Source organism: Mauremys mutica, chromosome 3 (genome assembly GCF_020497125.1).
Source record: "Mauremys mutica isolate MM-2020 ecotype Southern chromosome 3, ASM2049712v1, whole genome shotgun sequence".
Taxonomy (NCBI): domain Eukaryota; kingdom Metazoa; phylum Chordata; order Testudines; family Geoemydidae; genus Mauremys; species Mauremys mutica.
Window position 1 is genome coordinate 58,001,242 of NC_059074.1, and position 20,784 is coordinate 58,022,025.

The 20,784-nt window shown below is 37.4% G+C and overlaps 1 protein-coding gene across 3 annotated transcripts in view; it reads left to right on the forward strand.

The window, feature by feature from the left end:
• The window catches only part of RIMS1 (regulating synaptic membrane exocytosis 1), a 348,972-nt gene that overhangs the window by 174,258 nt on the left and 153,930 nt on the right, over positions 1-20,784 (forward strand). The window contains exons 16-17 of one of the 3 annotated variants that reach the window (XM_045010068.1): positions 7,112-7,201; positions 16,632-16,715. The exons of 1 other annotated variant lie outside the window; for it this stretch is intronic. In XM_045010068.1, the coding sequence (XP_044866003.1) occupies positions 7,112-7,201; positions 16,632-16,715 (174 nt within the window). The remainder of the gene's footprint in view (positions 1-7,111; positions 7,202-16,631; positions 16,716-20,784) is intronic. One more of the 3 variants, XM_045010069.1, reaches the window with a different exon arrangement.

The window sequence follows — 20,784 nt, forward strand, 5'->3', positions numbered from 1 at the left end:
GATGTTTCTGCTTAGGCTCTAAACCCTGGCAAGTGGGTGGGTCTCAGAGCCTGAGCTCCAGCCCGAGTGGGAATGTCGATTCTGCTATTTTTGTAATGTAGCATGAGCCCTGGAAGCCCAAGTCTGTAGAGCCAAGTCTGTAAATCCAGGCTCTGAAACTTGCTGATGTGGTTTGTGTGGTTGGTTGGTTGTTTTTTGCAGAATAGATGTACCCATTGTTTCCTACCTTCCATTTAGAATTTTAGTTTTGGCTTTGTCTGTGCTGGGCCCTGCTAGGGCATTTCCCTGCTTTGAATTGATAAATGCGCTATATTCTGTGAGGACTCCCAATCTGAGAGACTGCAATACTCCACATTGACTCCAGGCTCCAGTATGTCCTACAGCACTCAAGAACTCAAAAAGAAAGGACCTAGCACTAGTGTGGGGCTGAGCCCCAAATTTAAATTATTCTGTAGGGAGATGGACCTTCAGTGAAGTACTGGGACTGCTTATGTGTTTAAGTTAAACATATAAATAAATATTTGTAGGCTCAGAGCTTGTAACATCTGAATTAATTTTTAATGCTTTTGCAACACGAGGCAATATTTCATACCTCAGAAAAGACACATCTTTAGTTTTGGTATCTCCCTGGATTCCCATTTGGAAGATTTTGTTTAATTACAATTTTTTAAATCAGGAAACTACTCTTTAGAGCCTAACTAGAGCATACTGGTGTTGAGAGTACACAGGCTACCTGCTAGCAGTTAGAAATCCCTGAAACTTCTCTTCACATTTTAAACTGGAAGCCATTTACTCTGAATCCGTGTAATAAGGAATGATTCCATGCCATTTAGCAGACATTTTACTTTCTAAACAAATAAGTCCATAAATCAAAAGGTTAGATACTTTGGCAATGTGTCATACTGTATCTGCTGAGAGTTGGTTATGTTTTATGTACTTGTTGTCTACTCAGACTCTGGTGTAACACAGTGGTGCATCACATTGACTGATGCACCATTGTGTTACACTAGATTTACACCAATTCATTATCGTAACCTCAGTGGAATTACACTGACATAAAATTTAAGTAACACCCTGGTGAATCGGATGCTTGATTTCCAATTTCCCTGGGATAAGAAATATCTGTGGCCATATTGAAAAGCTGGGTCTTTCTATGTATTCAGCTTGAATCCTATAGTTCATTATGCACTGTATAGACAGAAAGATCTAAGGACCAGATTTAATGGAGGACACTGATTTACAGGAACTGGGAATCTGGGGAGAGTCTCTAGCAGAGATGGGCCAAAACTCAACTTTGTACATTATCTAACACCCAAACCCATGGTGAACTTTGGTGGTTGATATAAGAAGGAACCAGGATTAAACCACCTCATGGGAGCCCTAGACCTAAAGTTTCCCATCTTATTTCAACGCTTGTTCCCACATATTGCTAAAGGTTGTGTCCAGATACAGCTTGGACCCGTCTTCACTCTGACACCCTTTCCTAAATTTTGGAGCTTTCGATAATATGGAATCCTGATATGAACCATTCTTGGGTTTGCAAAAACAAAACCTACCTGATCAATCTCACCAGCCTACCTCTGGTCATATACCACAGAAATTAAACAAATATCTGGAAAAAGCATTGACTTAATTATAAAAATTGAAGAAAAAGTGTAGTCACAGTTTATTCCCATGCTTTTGTTACATTAGATCAGGGATCAGCAACCTTTGGAATGCGGGCCAGTTTGTTTACCTGCCGCATCTGCAGGTTTGGCCGATCGCGGCTCCCACTGGCTGTGATTCGCCGCTCCAGGCCAATGGGGGCTGCGGGAAGCGGCGCGGGCTGTGGGAGCTGCGATCAGCCAAACCTGCGGATGTGGCAGGTAAACAAACCAGCCTGGCCCGCCAGGGTGCTTATCCTGGTGGGCCGTGTACCAAAGGTTGCCAATCCCTGCATTAGATAGTGATCACTTTACTTCAGATCTAAAATTTGTCTAAACAAATTGCTTATTAGTAAGCAAAGAAAAATATTTTTCTGATCTAATTTTAAGAGTACTGAGGCATTTTCAATTTTATTTTAATTTTGTTAGGATAAATTGGAAGCACTTTCTTAAAATCTTTGTATATCTCTTTCTGTTTCTCCTCTTCTGGTAAACATAAGTGTCATTGTGTGCAATCAACTTTTTTGTAGATGGTCCAGTTATGAGAACTAAGCAAAACATGTATGTACTTTTCTACTCACAAACTGATCATTAGTAACATTTTACTTAATCTTAGAAATTAGGATTGAAATAGACCCTGTAAAACCATGCAGTCCAATGCACCACTGGTCTGCAGGATTGTTCCCTACACAATGATTTTCACAAATTTGTCCAGGATAGTTTTAATTGTCCAGGTCTCATCAATGATAGTGGAGGGATGAATTTATGGTTAGGTTCAGTTACACTGTATAATACTTAGAAAGTATTATATAGTTTATAAGAACTTCAGCATCAGTGCAACTGTTCCATTAAAGTTCATTTCAAACTTAAACTATTATCATTAGAAAAGAACTGCAGGCTAACTTTCTGTGACTGAGGAAGTCTGTGCTTCAGTGTTTCAACATTTAATAAATCATTTCAGTCCCTGCTTCTCTGTTGTTCCTGGCCCCCTTTCTTTTTATGTCAGCTTCATGGGATCATGCAGCTCCTGTTCCTCCACGTCCCTCTTCTGGCCTTTCTTTTTTTGGCTCCCACTTCTGCATCTCCTTGTCTCTTTCTGAATCTGTGTTTGCTCCTTTCCCCTTACAGATCATCAATTACTTTAAAATGGCTGAGTTACAAATATTTGAAATTCTCACTTAGTTCTTATATGAAACACAGTATGGTGACTTTTATCTGGCCCCTAGTGGAGTTTTAATTGTAGCACAAAGCCTCAACATAATTTAGCATGATCAACAGTATTCTGACAAATTGCTCACAAGTGGGATACAGGTCAGAATGGAGGTGCACTCATGTAATTTCACACGGCACTTGCCTATGTTATGCCTTGCTCTAGTCACTGTTGTTTCCTCACTTTCAAGTTCAGCACCAAATACACCTATTTAAAAAAAATAAAATTGGATATTGTATTAACAGTATAATACTTTTAATAATGTATTTGATATGTATATTTATATAATAGTTCCCATACTCTGCAGTAATATAATGGAGTTATGAAATATGACAGTATCCATTGAACAGCTTATTTATTGCTGAATGTACTTGGTACGGTGGGTTAACTCCATATTAGATGCTCCGCAACGTGCTAGGTTGTCACTCTGAAGTACTGTTATCAATACAGTGATGACACATTGTTATGCATGGAAGCTAGCCCACCACACAGCAGTAGAAGTATAATAGTATAATAATAGATTGGTTGCTAAAATGAGTTACAAGACTTATGGGGCATGATCCAACTCCCATTAAATTCAGAGTCCAAAAAAGACGAATGGCTTGGATGCCATTGTCTCATATGCCCACTCAACAAGTTATTGGGCATCTATGTTGTTTGACATTTTTTCTGCACACTCATTTAAAATTGGTGTAACTGTACAGTTTAGGCATGCTATGGGCATAGTGCTGTAGTAATAAATTCTTATCTTCTAGACATCTTACTGTATTGCATTGTATTTATTATTATTGATAGTTTTAGTTTAGAGTATAGTGTGTATGTGACATTAATTAGAGATGGTCCAAGCTTTAAAAGCAGGATTCAGATTCAGAATCCCTCTCATATGGAGGTGTTCAGATACAGGGATACAGATGCACCCATCTCTAAATCCCATGTGGAGTCAAGGAATGCTATTGAGAGGAATCACACCTGGAGGTGGCAAGGATCTCCAGGGTGCATATTCTCCTGCCTGTCCCACCCAAGCCCTACCTTGGTGGAATGTGTGGACACTCCATAAAAGCTTAGGTTTTAATTCCAGTTAACTGCATTATCTGGGACAGATTTCAATTTGGGTAGTTACATTCTTCCTTTACATTTCTCCTGGAGTTGCATTTGGATAGGGTAGTCCACACTCCTAGTTCTAAAATGTTATGTACTGTGGCCTTGGTATATGACGTAAACAGTTCTCATCCAAAGGTATGCCTATGCTTCAAACTGGAGGTGTAATTCCTAGCTTGAGAAGACATATGTATGCTACCTCAATCAGAATAGAAGTGTAGCCTCAGTGATGTGAGCAGCAGGAGGATCTACCTGCACTTGGGTTGGCTAGCCTCTCCTGGCACTGTGACTACACTTCTGTTTTTAGCATGCTAGCTCGATCAGAGCTAATGTGGGTATGTCTCCTCAAGCTGGAAATTACACTTCCAGATCTGTGTAGATATACATTAACACCACAGAGGTATTGTACCTTGATGATAGATAAACCAATTCCTATAGTTTTTTTAAATTAGCTCACCATTATTAATGCTGTTTAACTTAATGTGATCTATGGACAGATTCACAAAAGGATATTTAGGTGCCACTGGCATTCTTAAACCCCCCTCAGTTGCCACCTAATCTTGCAGGTGCCTAAACTCATTGGCACCTACATTTTTGTTGTGAAAGGTGCCTCTGAGAATGTGCACTGGTGCATCATTCTAGACATCCAGATGGCTTAAGCCCGAGCATGATCCACCAACGGGAAGATAGGTGTTCTCCTCTTTCTCACCTGTGAGGCTCGATCTGGTAGGCCAGCTCTGAGCTTGCTAACTAGATCAGGGCCCTTTCAAATTCCTGGGGGCAGGGAAGAGGGCTGGTCTCTGTTTCATAGCTTTTAGCCCAGTAGTTAGAATGATCACGTGGGAAGTGGGAGACCTGGGTTTAATTTCCCCTTCTGCTTGACTGGGAGAAAGGATTTGAACATGAGGTCTCCCTGCCCAACCTCAGGTGATGTTGGCTTAGCCACTGAGCTATGGGATATTCTTATATGTGGCTCCCTCCATCTTTCCTCTTGAAGCTGTTCCACGTTGGATTAAATACTTAAATAGTCATTGGGCCAGAGAAGAGAGTGTATGTGAGAACAACTCTATGACTGGTGTTTAGGGCTTTCACTTGGGAGGTAGAAGACTTAGGATCCAGCCCCCCTGCTCCAATAGCTCTCTAATTATTTATCTAAAGTGGGACCACATCAACAGTGGAGACTGAAGGAGCCACACATCAGAATATCCCTAAACCCAGTGGTTTGGGCAACCTTATGAGCAATGGGAGGTCCCCTGTTTAAATCCTTTCTCCTCATCAAACATGGGGGTATTGAACCTAGGGTCCCCTACATCTCAACAGAGTGTTCTAACCTCTGGGCTAAAAGTAAGCACTGGCATCACCATCACTGGTGGCATTTCTTGCAAGAAACACCTTAGACACCTGATGAGAGGCAGGGCTCAGGACACACCCTCTCATCACCATCTCATTGATTAGTTTAGACGGCCCCTGGCCTAGTTTGCTGCCTTTTGTGAATCCTATGTTTAGGGTCCTATCTCTCCCCATATAGGGAACCTAGATGCCTAACTCAGTCATTGTGAATACAAGTGAATTTTTAGGTACTCAGCATAGCAATGCCTAAAGTCCCATTGTGAACCTGGCCCCTAGTATACCACCTCTAAAGGACTTTAACTCATGACATTTTTTAATACTAATACAACTTGTGGTTTAGTTTGTGATATTGTATATAGAAGCGAAGGCTTTTAATTTATCGTATAGATAACTAGAAGGAATCATTAAATCACACAAGGTAGATTAAAATAAAGTAGCGTAAAAATAGCAAGTTAAATACCAACTTCATGTTTTACAACAGCTTATACATTTTAATCAAAAATTGAAAAGATTCCAAGGTATTTTAGTTCCAGAGGAAAATTCAGACCTCTTATATTACTCTAAATTTACTTATGTGAGTAGGTTTACTGAATTTGCATGCATAGGAGATCTGGTCCTGAAATTACATGTTGGTTGAATGGAGAAAAGGATACATTGAGAATTCTATGCATATAGCAGTTCAAACGTGCTATAGTATTATGCACATTACATAGTCTTCATTCTAGTTAACATTGTTCTACCTTTACCTATATTTCCATTTCTGGCATGCTTTGTTTTTGTTTTTGTTTTCTTCTGTTCTGCCACATTCAAGAAATTCTGTTAGGCACTATAAAACATTACCACCCAAGATGCCTTTACTAGAGAACGGTATTCACTGGAATATTTACAGGTAAGTAAGTATTCACTTAAATTATTTAAACAAACATACACATTATAATAATATAGTGGTACTTTCTAGAAAACTTTAACAGATAAAAACATATATTTATAAACATAACTAGATTCAACTATCTAAAATTAATTCTTGCATAAGTGTCATAAACAGCTGCAACCTCTGTATTGTCTAGAATTCTTGTATCATTAAACTCTACTGAAATGTCAGTATTGGAGTTAAGTAGTATTACAGTTTTCTTTTCATTATGTCTCGTTTCTTTCTTTATGTGTATGGTTTTGATTACATGTGAAATTAAATTTTATTTTTATTTTAAATCATTTTAATTTATAAAGCTCAACTCTGCCTGCATGTGCTAAAACCAAATCAGTGATTAGACAGGATATTTTGCTCCTTTGTGATTGCCCTAATGCAGAAATACCAAGATTTACAGATGAACTATTGGTTAGGTAAGAACTGAGTAGAAGTGCCCCTTCCTGTTTAGAATGTAATATGATTTTCTCAAGTAAATTAGCTTCACTCTAAAGTACTTTCACTTGAGATGTACTGTATCCTGTCCTTTTGTGTTGGTATAGCAGTTGTTACTAGTAATAAATATTTAGATGTATTGTTTTAGTATTTCCCGTTCCACTTTCTCATAAGTATATATTGTTTAGTCTCATTTTATGGTCTTAGATACTTGAGATTTTTTTATGCAAACAAGTCCAAACATAATTTTTCGTTTGGTTTTATTTTTTAAACAAATATTTGCATTGTCATCTAGTCAGCTCTTTTACATCTTTATTAATTAAATCATTGTGATACCACATTTTTATGTAAAGAGAACATTATTTTATTATTTAATATCTAACATTGTGTTCCTTTCTTTGTTTTCTTTTTCTTTCTCTTCTACCATTGGATGCAATGCACTGGCACTAGTGAACTACAGCCCTCCCTTGACAGGGCTAGGAGTGCTAGTACCAACTGCTTGAGACCAGATACTAGTTTGCATTCACCAGAACGAGAAAGGTATAAAGTAAAGACTTATGAATTTCTTCTCATCTGTGCTGGTGAACTTTGTCAGTTTTGTTTGTTTTTCCATATGAGTCTTCTACATGTATGTACATTCATATCTGCTTTGGTATTTGTAGACATTTTTGCCCCTATACTCATATATGCCATGCAAATTGTGTGTTGCAGTTTATAATTGCTTCTGGCTTCTTCTTTCCCTATTTTTAGTTCAAGCTGATGTTATTGTTTACAAAAGTCCTCAGTATGCTGATAATAACACTGCAGTGTTAAGTGAGGTGAAGGAGCACCACTTGATTGTTAATCTTCATTATCATCTGCTAAAATGTATTACTTTTATTGCTTGCCCATTCTGCAGATTGCAAATGAGATGGTGACATAACATTTACAAATTATATGAATTAGGATGCAAATTGTGAGATCAAACTCTTATTTTTCAAATCAAAATTGTAATTTGTATAACAGTATATACATTAATTTCCACAAACCAACCAACCAACTACATTTTCTTAATCTAATCTGCCATATCTATTGCTGATTGTTTAAATTGTAAAGCAAAACAATTTAATTATTTTTGCACTATATAGCACTGTATTTAGTTTACATACATTTAGCAACATTTTCAGCAATTTAAATGAAATATAGTTGCACTTGTTATGTTGAACAGGAACAGAAACATTTAGTGGATGCTTTCTGAACTTCCACCTTTAAAGCTAGTGTAGTTCAAAGTCACAGGGAAACCAAATACTATGGACAGATTTTGTAATTAGATGTGAGTATGTCTTAACAGGGAATTTTTGAATGTTTGCAGTATTTTTGTCAAAGAATTCTTGTTTTTATAGAGTGAAATCCTGACCCCACTGATGTCAACAGTAAAACTCCCATTGGCTTCACTGGAAGTAGGATTTAGCCCATGATGTAAATACTCAAGTAATATGTAGGATAATAATGTGAATTTGCTCATCAATCAGTCCAGAAAAATTGGTTATTGACATTATCACAGCACTGAGCATTTTTGTTGTTGTAAAGTGATGAGAGGAGTAACAAGCAATCCATAACTAAGGCCTAGGATATTAATGTAAACTTTTTATGTGTTTTTAGCAACAAAAATATTCCAAAAAATAGTTACATTTTCAAAGTAGGACTTGTGGTTTGCTGAATTAATTTCAAAGGAACTCATGCCACTAAAACATTGTGCATCATTTTGAACATTCAGGGAACAATAGCTGGTAACCATTAAAACATCTTGTTATGGGGAAAAAATCTTAGCTGAAAATTAAACCTGACTTTGGAGCTATGTAGAAGCCTCATGTTTCCATGATGGGCAGTATCCCCTGGGAGGCTAATATGAGGGGGAAAGGAGTCCAGGAGAGCTGGCTGTATTTTAAAGAAGCTTTATTGTGGGCACAGGAAAAAAACCATCCCAATGTGCAAAAAGAATAGCAAATATGGCAAGTGACCAGCTTGGCTTAACAGACAAATCTTCGGTGAGCTTAAACACAAAAAGGAAGCTTACAAGAAGTGGAAACTTTGACAGATGACTAGGGAGGAGTATAAAAATATTGCTTGAGCATGCAGGGGTGTAATTAGGAAGGCCAAAGCACAATTGGAGTTGCAGCTAGCAAGGGATGTGAGGGGTAACAAGAAGGGTTTTTACAGGTATGTTAGCAAAAAGAAGAGGGTTAGGGAACCCTTACTGAATGAGGGAGGCAACCTAGTGACAGATGATGTAGAAAAAGCTGAAGTACTCAATGGTTTTTTTTCCTCTGTCTTCAATGGTGAAAGAACAGGTTAAGAACTATCTAGAAAAGCTGAACATGCACAAGTCCATGGGTCCGGAACTAATGCATCTGAGGGTGCTGAGGGAGTTGTGATTGCAGAGCCATTGGCCATTATCTTTGAAAACTCATGGCGAATGGGGGGAAAAAGGCAAATATAGTGCCCATCTTTAAAAAAGGAAAGAAGGAGAATCCAGGAAACTACAGACTGGTGAGCCTCACTTCAGTCCCTGGAAAAATCATGGAGCAGGTCCTCAAGCAGGTCCATTTTGAAGCACTTGGAGGGCGGGAAGGTGATCAGGAAAAGTCAACATGAATTCACCAAGGGCAAGTCATGCCTGACCAACCTGATTGCCTTCTATGATGAGATAACTAGCTCTGTGAATATGGGGAAAGCAGTGGACATGATATATCTTGACTTTAGGAAAGCTTTTGATATGGTCTCCCACAGTATTCTTGCCAGCAAGTTAAAAAAGTATGGATTGGATGAATAGACTAAAGTGGATAGAAAGCTGGCTAGATTGTCAGGCTCAACAGGTAGTGATCAACGGCTCAATGTCTAGTTGGCGGCCGGGATCAAGCAGAGTGCCCCAGAGGTCTGTCCTGGGGCCAGCTTTGTTCAACATCTTCATTAATGATCTGGATGATAGGATGATTACACCCTCAGCAAGTTTGCGGATGACACTAAGATGGGGGGAGAGGTAGATACGCTGGAGGGTAGGGATGGGGTCCAAAGTGACCTATACAAATTGGAAGAGTGGGCCAAAAGAAATCTGATAAGGTTCAACAAGGACAAGTGCAGAGTCCTGCACTTAGGACAGAAGAATTCCATGCACTGCTACAGGCTGGGGACCGACTGGCTAGGCAGCAATTCTGCAGAAAATGACCTGGAGATTACAGTGGACGAGAAGCTGGATATGAGTCAACAGTGTGCCTTTGTTGCCAAGAAGGCAAACAGTGTATTGGACTGCATTAGAAGGAGCATTGCCAACAGATCGAGGGAAGTGATTATTCCCCTCTATTTGGCACGGGTGAGGACACATCTGGAGTATTGCATCCAGTTTTGGGCCCCCCCCACTACAGAAAGGATGTGGACAAATTGGAGAGAGTCCAGCGATGATTAAGGGGCTGGGGCACATGACTTATGAGGAGAGGCTGAGAGAACTGGGCTTAAAGAGAAGAGTGAGGGGGGATTTGATAGCAGTCTTCAACAACCTGAATGGGGGTTCCAAAGAGGATGGAGCTAGACTGTTCTCAGGGGTGACAGATGACAGAACAAGAAGCAATGGTCTCAAGTTGAAGTGGGGGAGGTCTAGGTTGGATATTAGGAAAAACTATTTCACTAGGTGGGTAGTGAAGCACTGGAATGGATTACTTAGGGAGGTGGTGGAATCTCCATCCTTAGAAGTTTTTAAGGCCAAGCTTGACAAAGCCCTGGCTGGGATGATATAGTTGGGATTGATCCTGCTTTGAGCAGGGGGTTCAAATAGATGACCTCCTGAGGTCTCTTCCAACCCTAATCTTCTATGATTCTTGCCCATCAGGTTTTCAGCCTAGGTATGGAGTAGAAATTACAACATTGGTTGATGAAATCTCCTCTTAGTGAACAGTGTCCATGTTGATCCTTTGAGGTCTATCAGCAATCTGTAATACCACTGAACAGTAGGTTTAGTTGAATTCCCTGTGGTCCCTAGCCAGAGTATAGATCACATCACTCTGGAATCATTCTGTTTCTAGCTTTATTAGAAGTCCCATAAGATGGTTGTGGGTAGTTATTTCTGTCCTATGGGATCTCTTGTGTGGGATGCCCACAGAGTTCAAATAGTATGATGCCTTTGTGGAAAATAATAAGATGACTTGGGCTGTGACTCCATCGACATACTGATGAGATACAGCTCTTTTAATCAGACCCAGATGGCATTTGTTTTTCAAATGCCTGTCCAATTTTGAGAGCAAGATGCAAAAGTTGAATTTAAAATAACACAAAAGCAATGCTTTCAATTTTGGGTGGGGATTTTCCAGGGTTTTCAGACCTCATTATTTAATGTAGCTGTCCACTCTTCATCCAAGAGATTAACAATCTGTTAGCTATATTATACTTCATCCAGAGCCACATGTTGAACTCTTTTCTGATTTGTTTTGATGGACTTTTTCTAGAATTTATTTATAAGATTTTATTCAGCAAATACCAGTATATTGAACCATGGTTGGTTTGTGACCATCATGTCACTGTTTCTGAAGTACCTTCTCCTTTTATGGAGAAGTGTAAATAAGGAATTCCTACAGTGGTATTCCAAGATTTCCTTCACAGGAATTATAAATTGTGTTTGGGCTCCCTTTTGTCTCAGAAAATATAAAGTAAATGAAGTGTGAAATATGAAGTTAAAAGTGCCTGCACTTGCATTTTGAACAAGGTGATATGGGCTGTGTTTAGTGTACTGACAATAAAGCACTTTGTTTGCACATTAATGTTTTATTGGAAATAGTATTGATCTTTAAACTCTGTGCAGTATTGTACTTGTGACCTGAAATGCTACATCAGACATTTTTAGTTCCTTAACAATAGAATATAGACTATAACATGCAGTGGCCTAGCCTTACTGTACAATCATGAGATTGTACTGTACTGTGCTGTAGGAGAGTTTTTTATTATTCTTGTTTTTGAAAACTTTTTTTCAACATAAATTTGCAAGGTTGCATATAGTGAAGTTAAGCTCTTCATATATTGCACCTTGGTTGCTCTATGAGCATCAGGATGCTGCATCTGTATAATTTAATCTTAACATAATTCCATTTGAACACTGTCAGGTGGAATGCTGGCACTGGCTTTCTGCCCAGTCTTCCCATTAAAGGCGTCGCTGCATGCCTTCCTCTGTTACTTTATATGGCAATGGGTCAGTACAGATGGCATTCAGGACTTTACAGGACATGCCCAGAAAGCTTCCTTGTTCCTAAATCTGCTTAAATAAATTGCTGTGCTGTGTTAGTGGTGGCAGAAATTGTTGAAATATACATTGCAGTTCACTGCAACTTCATTTAATCAATTTGAGTGGAATAAGGGCAAACTTTTTCATAGTTGACAGACAAGAACTACACAATTTAAAATTATTTGGGAAGGGTCCTACTGGGAAACAGTAAGGAAGACTGTTTAAAACACAGTGCCAGTGAACTGTAGGAGTAGGGAAGGGAAAGGAATGAGTTTGGGTATCAGTGTATGAAACCAAGCCATTGAGCCTAACTGCAGATGTGAGTAGCGCAGATTACCTAGCCATGTCCCAAAGCTAAGTTAGCTCTCTCTTTAAAAACTCTGGGCTAGTGAATGTACTTTGACTACACAATATATCATAGATAAATATCTATAAATAAATATAGTAATAATAATGCCGAAGGTTTCTTCAACATTTGCTCCTCCACTGAAGGTAACTAAAGGCAGAACCTGCCTAGCTGAAAAATATGGATTCTGTGAATTAGGCCTCGCCTATACTAGAAACTTCTGCCAGTATAGTGCCGTCACTTAGAGGTGTGATGATTTTTTTTGAAACACTTCTGTACTGGTAAAAGTCTTCCCATAGATGCAGTTATACCATAACTACATAAAAGAGCTGTTGCTTAGGAAACCGATACAAACATTTCTGGCAAAAAGCATTTTTTGGCCTGTATAAGCTAAGCTGTGTCTACACTAAGAGGTTTTGCTAGTATAGCTACAGTGGAAAACCTTTTGTAATGTAGACCTAGGTAAAACTTTTGCTACATGTGAATAGCCTGGCTGTAGAGCCAAAATGCTGTCCACAGCTCTCAGTGGCACAGTGTGCTATAGAATATGCCTGAAGACTTCAGCACTTATTTGTTAATACATGTGCACACATACTCAGTGCATTTCACTTATTTTGACTATTAGTATTCATATTGATTAAAATACCTGAGTGATTGAAGTTTCTATGAGACCTGCAAGACACATAGGAATTTATATAGCAGACAGTAACACCCTGAAACATAGATTAAAATGCTCCAGTGTCACCGCCCCTGAGGCTTCATCTACACAGTGGTGTAATATCTACAGGGGAGTGATATCCAAAGTGCCCGGACATGTCAGGAATGGTCTAATTATTACTTAGTCCTGCCTTAAGTGCAGGGGACTGGACTTGATGACCTATTGAGGTCCCTTCCAGTTCTACACTTCTGTGACTCTATGCTGTGCATTTATTGGTCTGTATAGACCCTGCTAGTATGCACTAAAGATTCCCTACTGCACTTTAATATTGTGCTGTTTGAAATAGTACTATGTTCGAGCACACTAGGGAACCTTTAGTGCATACCAGCAAAGTCTACATGGACCAATTAATGTAAAGCACACTAGGGTGCTGTAAAAATCCCACTCCCGTAGTCCACATTATCTCACTGTATAGACAAGCCCTTTGTTTTAGTCTACTTTTGTCATTGTTGATCTGCCTACTGGCCCTGTTTTTTTCACTTTGTCACTCTGAATTCTGGTTTTGGTTTGGTTTTTAGTGGGCCATCTTATTTCTATCTATAGATTTCTCTGTTGCCAGACACTGTGGTATCTGTGGCCCCAGTTTAGGAAAGCACCTAAGCACAGGCTTAGAGCACATGTTCAAGTGTGCTTTCCTGAATCAGAGCCTCACCACCCAACACATTGTACTACACTGAGAAGACACTAATCTTCATATAGGTCAGTTAGTAATATTTTATTGATTATTAATTGGTAATGTTATGGCCAATGATAGTTATGCAGTAATACCTGGTGACAGTTTTTATTGACACTATAGGAGCCCAGTCCTGCAAAGCCTTAATACTAGTCATAGTTCCATTAGTAATGTTTGTAGGTTTTGGCCTTAAGTGATTATTTAATGCAGGTCTGAGTAAATAAAAGTGAGGAACAAATCTAAGTGATTGAATTAAGTAGAATACTCTGTATATATATCTTACAACCAGGCTTTTCTATTTTCATTTAGAAAAAGTAATAATATTGGCTGCTCTGGAATCATGACTTGATTGGGATTTTTGAGATGGTAAACTCTTGTGCCTTTATCTGGTCTCCATGACCTTATGAAATCCTAGGATGTAGATATTTGCTGAAATTCCCGTGAATAGGTATTAAAAAAATTGGAGCTATCATTAGTTCTTGACCTAATCGGCCCTATTCTGCTCCAGGATCACCATATTTTTTTGTTTTTAAAAAAACATTAATAAAACAAAACACCCTCTAGCATTAGGAAAGTAAATGTGTTTATACTGCATGTTTTTTTAGAGTTGTTGTTTGAATGTGACTATTTGTATTTGAATTAATTACATAACAGTATAACAGTTGTTAATATTAGGTATGCACTGTGATGTTTTTTTCCTCTCTTTCAAGCAGTGTAGAAGAGTACATTGTTGCATGTTTGTCTGCATTGTAATGTTGCACATGCTTTGTACAATATATAACAGGGGTGGCCAAACATACTGGCCCTCCGAGCCGCATATGACAATCCTCAGATGTTTGAGAGCCGGGGCATACCTGCCATGGCTTGAGGCTCAGGGCTTCAGCCCCATGAGAGGCACCTGATGGGGCACAGAGCTAATAATGCCCCAAGGCTCCCCTCTCCACTGGGCAGAAGCCCCTACTGCACCATCCCGCTGCAAGGCAGAGATCCCAAACTCTCCCACAACCAGTCTGGTAGGCGGAGAATGTGGGGGATCTGGGGAGCTCTGTGAGCCACTCTCTAACTGTAAAAGAGCTGCATGTGGTTCACGAGCCAGTTTGGCCACCCCGGTATATAAAGTTAAGCGCCATTGAAATTTATGGAAAGAGAGCATGCTCTCAAAGTTCATAATGCATGATGACCAAAATTAGTAACGTTCTATAAAAATGCAATTTAATATTTGTAGAGGATATCAGCATATTAAGGGCTTTGACTGAGTGCACTGATGCATTAACATTTTCTTTAACCCTTGCTTTGGAGAGAAAAAGTAACTAACTACTAACAACCTATTCCCTTTGGAATTTTTTAAAAGCTACCTAAATGTGAAGTGATGCTAAATCTCCCTGAAACTTTTGTTATTTGCATGTTCCGTAAGTGAAACACTGTTTCTTAATATATGGACTGGAAGGTTGCCTCAGAAAGTGAATAGTTCATGTAAAATATTACTCTGCTAATGTAAATATATATATATATATTTTTTTTAAATGATTTCTTGCCTGTATTTTCAAAACTAAGCAGTGTTAGGTTTATACAATATTATCTTTCCATTGTGACCAAGCTGTTCTATTGTTCTAAATCAAATGAGCTTTTGAAAGAAAAAAACTACTAAAAATATGAATGTTCCTCATCCCGCCCACCCACATTGATTAAAGATTTTTTTCTTTAATTTATAAAATCAATAAAAAGAGACTGGCATGAACTAATAAAACTTGGATTGCACATTTTTTTTAAATATAAAAGAAATTTTATAAATTTTCACTAGTCAAGGCACACAAATATATGCTAATTAATTTATTTACAATGTATGCAAATTTACAATATTTACTATAAATATAACATTATTAGCTTGACTATTAAATAAGGATATCATTTATTTAACCTTAGACTCAACAATAATAGTTAATATATTAAACTTCTTAAAATATTAATTATACTTAGCAAGATTTGTGAGAGCTTCTTGCTCCCAAGTGTCAGCCTTACCTTTTTGGACAAGTTAACTTCAATTTGATGAATCTCATCTCTTCTACCCGTCTCAACTATATAAGGGAATTAAACTCAGAAGTCGATAGTGACTGATCCTGCCTTTTAAAAATTTGTTGTCTGTCTCTGTAACAGTGCTCAGCAACAAAAGAACCTGGGATGGATAGTGTCACAGGCTCTGCTCCTAGAAAATAAATAGTCTTTGATGGGCATGTAATGTAAAGAGTGAAAACACATGCTTGTCACCAAGGAAATATGACCACTTTTGGAATATGTAATATCCTCCATTGCTGCATAACCCAAAAAATTTTCAGAGCTTCTGTGTGTTGGCAGCCCCAAAGAAAATTTTGGACTCTACAGAGCGCTTCCATTGTAGATTGAATAGGGGTGATGAGTAGAGCAGATAGTGACATAGGATGATCTCTTTATGCCCCACCTTCTGCAGTTAGCAGTGTAACATGATGCTTTAATCCCCGTAAGGGACTCTTTGTAATTTAAAACCACTTTTTTAATGGAAAAATTTTGTTCAGTGCAGAGTTAATTGGGGAATAAACCCTTGGAAAAATGAAAGAGGAAAATAACAGCCAATCAGCACCTGAAAAGTTCTTCTAGTTTATAATTCCAACTTCTTATATGAATAACAAGTTTTTAGATTTTTCTGGCATTTGAGGATGTTTGAAATACTGTATATGCCATGAAAATTATTTAAATCATTCTAAATTGTGCATGCTTGTACACTCATTATAATTGTTTATATAGTGTACTGTTATATAGAAAATATACCATAACAAACAACCAGAAGAATAGTGTATCAAATTAAAAAAAAAAAATTAGAAACAAGAATTATTATTTTAAAAACAATCAATTTCATTACTTTTTGGGGTACTTTTCCAGTCTCAATTCCCATACCTATTTTAATTTTTTCACTCACTAAATATTTTTTTCCTGTTTTATTGAATGGGCAAACAGGGGTAGATGGTCCCCCTCACTAGAGAGGAGACGACCTACTAGTCCCAGGATTCATATCCAGCATGCATCTCCGGAGGATGACAGGTACTAGCCAACTCCTCCTAACTGAAAAGTGGCTTACTGCATCTTGCACTCTGAGAGAAGTATAACAGAGTTTTAAAAAGATCTTTAATAAACTTTAACTATGACGAAACCAAAGTAAAGTGTCAGCTCAAAGTTCATCTCTGCATTTTCTTGAATTATTATAAAGCACCTAGGAATGTGCCCCAGTCAAATCTTCTGATTGCATGAACAATCCAAGGGATAGTTTCTAAAATCAAGATGTCTAATCTGATGTAGAAACTTCCATATTAATGGACTCTTTATTCTTTTTTTCCCCTATTTCTGTAAATGTAGTTTTTTTTTCCCCTGTGGTGCTTTATAATATATAAATATCTGTCAGGGACCCTATTTCATCTTTTTTTTTTAACCTCAGTAGTGTTTCTTTCTCTGCAAAATGCTTACGAGGAAAAAAAATCAGATACACACAGAGAGAGGCTCTGTGGTATATATTAATTGGTATATATAATAATTGGCATGGTTATGAAATTCATAAATCAAGGTTATCTTCTGGGGGCAGGGTTTCCCTACAAGGTAGGTTTTGACCAATAATGCCAGTGCTTTGGATCCACTTTATATGCTGATTTGCCAATTGTGATGAATGTAAACACCTTCCATTGTTTTGTTTCTTGCTCCGGTTTTCTTATCCAAATCAGTTTTGATGTCTTACTGTATTTGTAATAGTAACATTCTTCTCATATGTTGTCATTTCTTCTACTAGATCCGCTTTTTTAATCAAAGCAGATATTAATTCAGCACTTTGAATGTAATGCAAGAGAAAGATTTAATTTCTACCCTTTAAACCCCTGATGTGTTATAGTAAATCCTCTCATTCTTAATTTTTAAAAAATGTTTGTGCAGCTCTTATGAGGTTTAACTCTCATAAGTACAGTATACAAGTAACATTACAGTTTCTGTAGTGCTGGTATTCTCTTTCTGCTTAGGAGCACCTACATTTATGCCATAGTCTCTTTTGCCTGGCCTTGGAAATATTGCCACCAACTTTAGTGGGAACACTAACTGGCCTATAGTTATACCTGGATTCCATATCACATGAAGTTTTTTTATTCCAAAACTGGCTCCATTTTGCAGTCACTGCATACCTAAACATTTCATTGACTGTAGTACTGGATCCATTGTGATCTCTGTTTTTATATTTTGATACTTTCAAAAGGACATTATCAGCAAAGATGGTACAATTAGTACACATAGTCCATATTTATGTAACCTAGTGGATGGTTTAGGTTAAGAATTAAGTAGAAGTTAGGGCCTAAGTTAGTGTAGAGGAGTATGGAAAATAGGAGTTGCTATTGTGAGAAAGTTGGAAATAAGTTGGAGACAGCAAGACAGGAAATTTGAATTTAGCAAGGACATGATCTAGGGTTACTTGCTGCAATGTTTTGGTTATAACTGGTTTGAGCAAGATTTTTAATAAGTGTTTTGAGAATTTCCGAATGTTGTATTAAAATGCTATCTATATTGATAGTATGGGAAGGATATTCATGCAGAAATGAATTTAAATAATGTGTAAGGTAAGGAGCCAATAAGGAAATGGTGGAAATATAATTATGGTAAAGGGTAGTTTAATGTTAATTAATATTATAATAGATTGAAAAAGGCCTAGCCTTGCAACATTGCAGGGGAACGCCAATTAATTGTTAGGTTTCAGGATTATAAGGCTGTACTTCATGCTGTTGTCAGTGGACTAATTACCCACTGATATACACTATTTCATCTTTGAACATATGTATAATTGTAGTATTGTGTAAGTAGTAATTGCATGCCTGTTTGCTTACCTAATCATTTTCCTTCTGAATAAAGTCTGCTTGTATTATTTAAAGTGTTGCCCAATGGTCCTCTACTAAACAAATTTTCTGTAATTACAGAATTTTCTATAGCCTGAAAACTACCTGAAAACTAAGTTGGGGTTTATTACACCCTTATCTTTAGCAACTTAATATTAATTGGGAGCATTTCAAGATAAAGGTTACGAAAGGTTACACTTTCTAAACGATGGGCATTTTTGAGCAGCTCTTTCCTCTCACTGTAATAGCCCTTTGAAGTCCATGAAAAGTCTCTCATTGACTCTGGTGGATCAGGCCCATCATGTATAGGGCCCCCGGGAGAAATCCTGACCCCATTAATGTCAATGGTAGTTTTGCCACTGACTTCAGTGGAGCCAGCATTTCACCTTAATACTACAATCCTTACTTAATCATCTTTACTCTTGTTGTCGTTGGGACTTTTGCCTGAGGATTTCAAGATTGTAACCATAGAGTGTAATCCCGTCATCAGTTTTTCTATCTTTGTTATAATCAGTGTATTATATTAAACTGTCTGCATAAGAGGAAATCTATTATGATAAAAGCTTTTAAATCATAAAAAAAATTGTAGTTTAATTCTCAGTTTGATATAAGTGTCTTTCTATAGACATTGTAAGAAACAGTAAGAAGAAACATTTTTGTTTCTTTTCATTTATGTCTAGTTGGTGTGATTTCCTGGCTGAGGTGCAGAAAAAGGCATGCATTAATGCCGTACCCTTTTTGCTACTCAGATGCTGTTCATTTACTCTTTCTTCTGTCTCCACGACAGATAGAAGTTACAGCAACTTAGGCTCTTTTACACATCCAGTAGAGTGTGGATGTCCAACAAGTATCTGAGGAGTCCAATTTACACAGCCTACTCATCACCTCTGAATTTGGCCCTAAGAATTTAAAATGGTTTAAATTCCTTATTTGGAATAAAAATATGTTTATTCAGTAATTAGGGGTAGATGAACCTTGGGGTACTTGACTAGTTTCTTGTAACTGAAACCCATTTCCTGATCTGTTCCCAAGAGTTATTCAGTTTTTAAATACACCACACTCCCTTGCCCATTAAGCAGGAGACTTTTGATGCAAAGGAATGGGACTGAGTATAGTGATACTCTGCTTATGTAGTTGAGCCACAATCCCAGGGCAACTGTATATTTCTGCTAGAATGATTGACAGTGAAATAGTTAAAGCTAACATTTTAAATAAGCCGGTATTCTTTTTATTTCTTTTTCTTTTCTATTCAGTTCATTTTGTGTATAATGTAAAAGAGAAAACCAAAGCTAAATTACATTTATACAATTGGAATTCTCTTACATTTTGTACTAATTATTGCCCTTAAAAATCTGTTTTACAAGCAATTCTGTATATTAGCTAGTACCGTTCAGTACTGGCCTTTGCCTTTCTTTGGTATGCTTTTGTGAAGGCTTGTCAAAATAACAACTCATGGTTGAGGGGAGGCTCTGAGTGACACACTGGGTTACTTTACTAGCTTTTCAGACCCTGACTTCACAGATAAATTGAATTTGACAGCTGTCATGTCAGACTCCATTTGTATACATCCCAGAATTATCATACAAATTGGACCAATTTTCATTCTGTGCTCAAGATATGCAGAGGGCTGGAACAGTAAGAGCTATTCTGTATAAATGATTTTTGAAACATGACTTATGAGTGTGTAATTTCTTATTTTTGATCATTTAACTCTGATATTAGCAACATTGCATTTTTTATACTCATTCAGGATAAAAGATTTCAGCAAGCATTTTAGAAAGATTTTTGTTTTTCTGGAAATGATTGAAATGTCATAGCAGAAAAATTACTTCATAGTATATTTAGAGAAATGAATAAATAGATTACTTTTCATTTTAAATATTGACTCAAAAATGTTTAAAAATCATGAGTTTGTTTTCCTTTTTTGCTTTTTTATGATATGTTATAAAGACAACCTCAACATTTTTCCCCCTTGTTTGTTTTTCACATTAGAAATTCAGGTCCTGTCTAGGCTTCAAGATTTTATGGTTATAGTTGAACTAGGGAAATGGTGATATCACAAGTGATGAGAGGAGCCAAGTGAGCGAAAGTTGAGGAATTGACAAAAGAAGGGACTTTTATTCAGACTGTTTGCTTTTATTAACACTATATATTTAACTTCAATGGCTAATTAACATTTTGGCTAAAAGAAGCCTTTGTTAAAATTCAACATTCTTGTCCCTTTCAGTTAAAGTGTGAAAGCTCTCAGT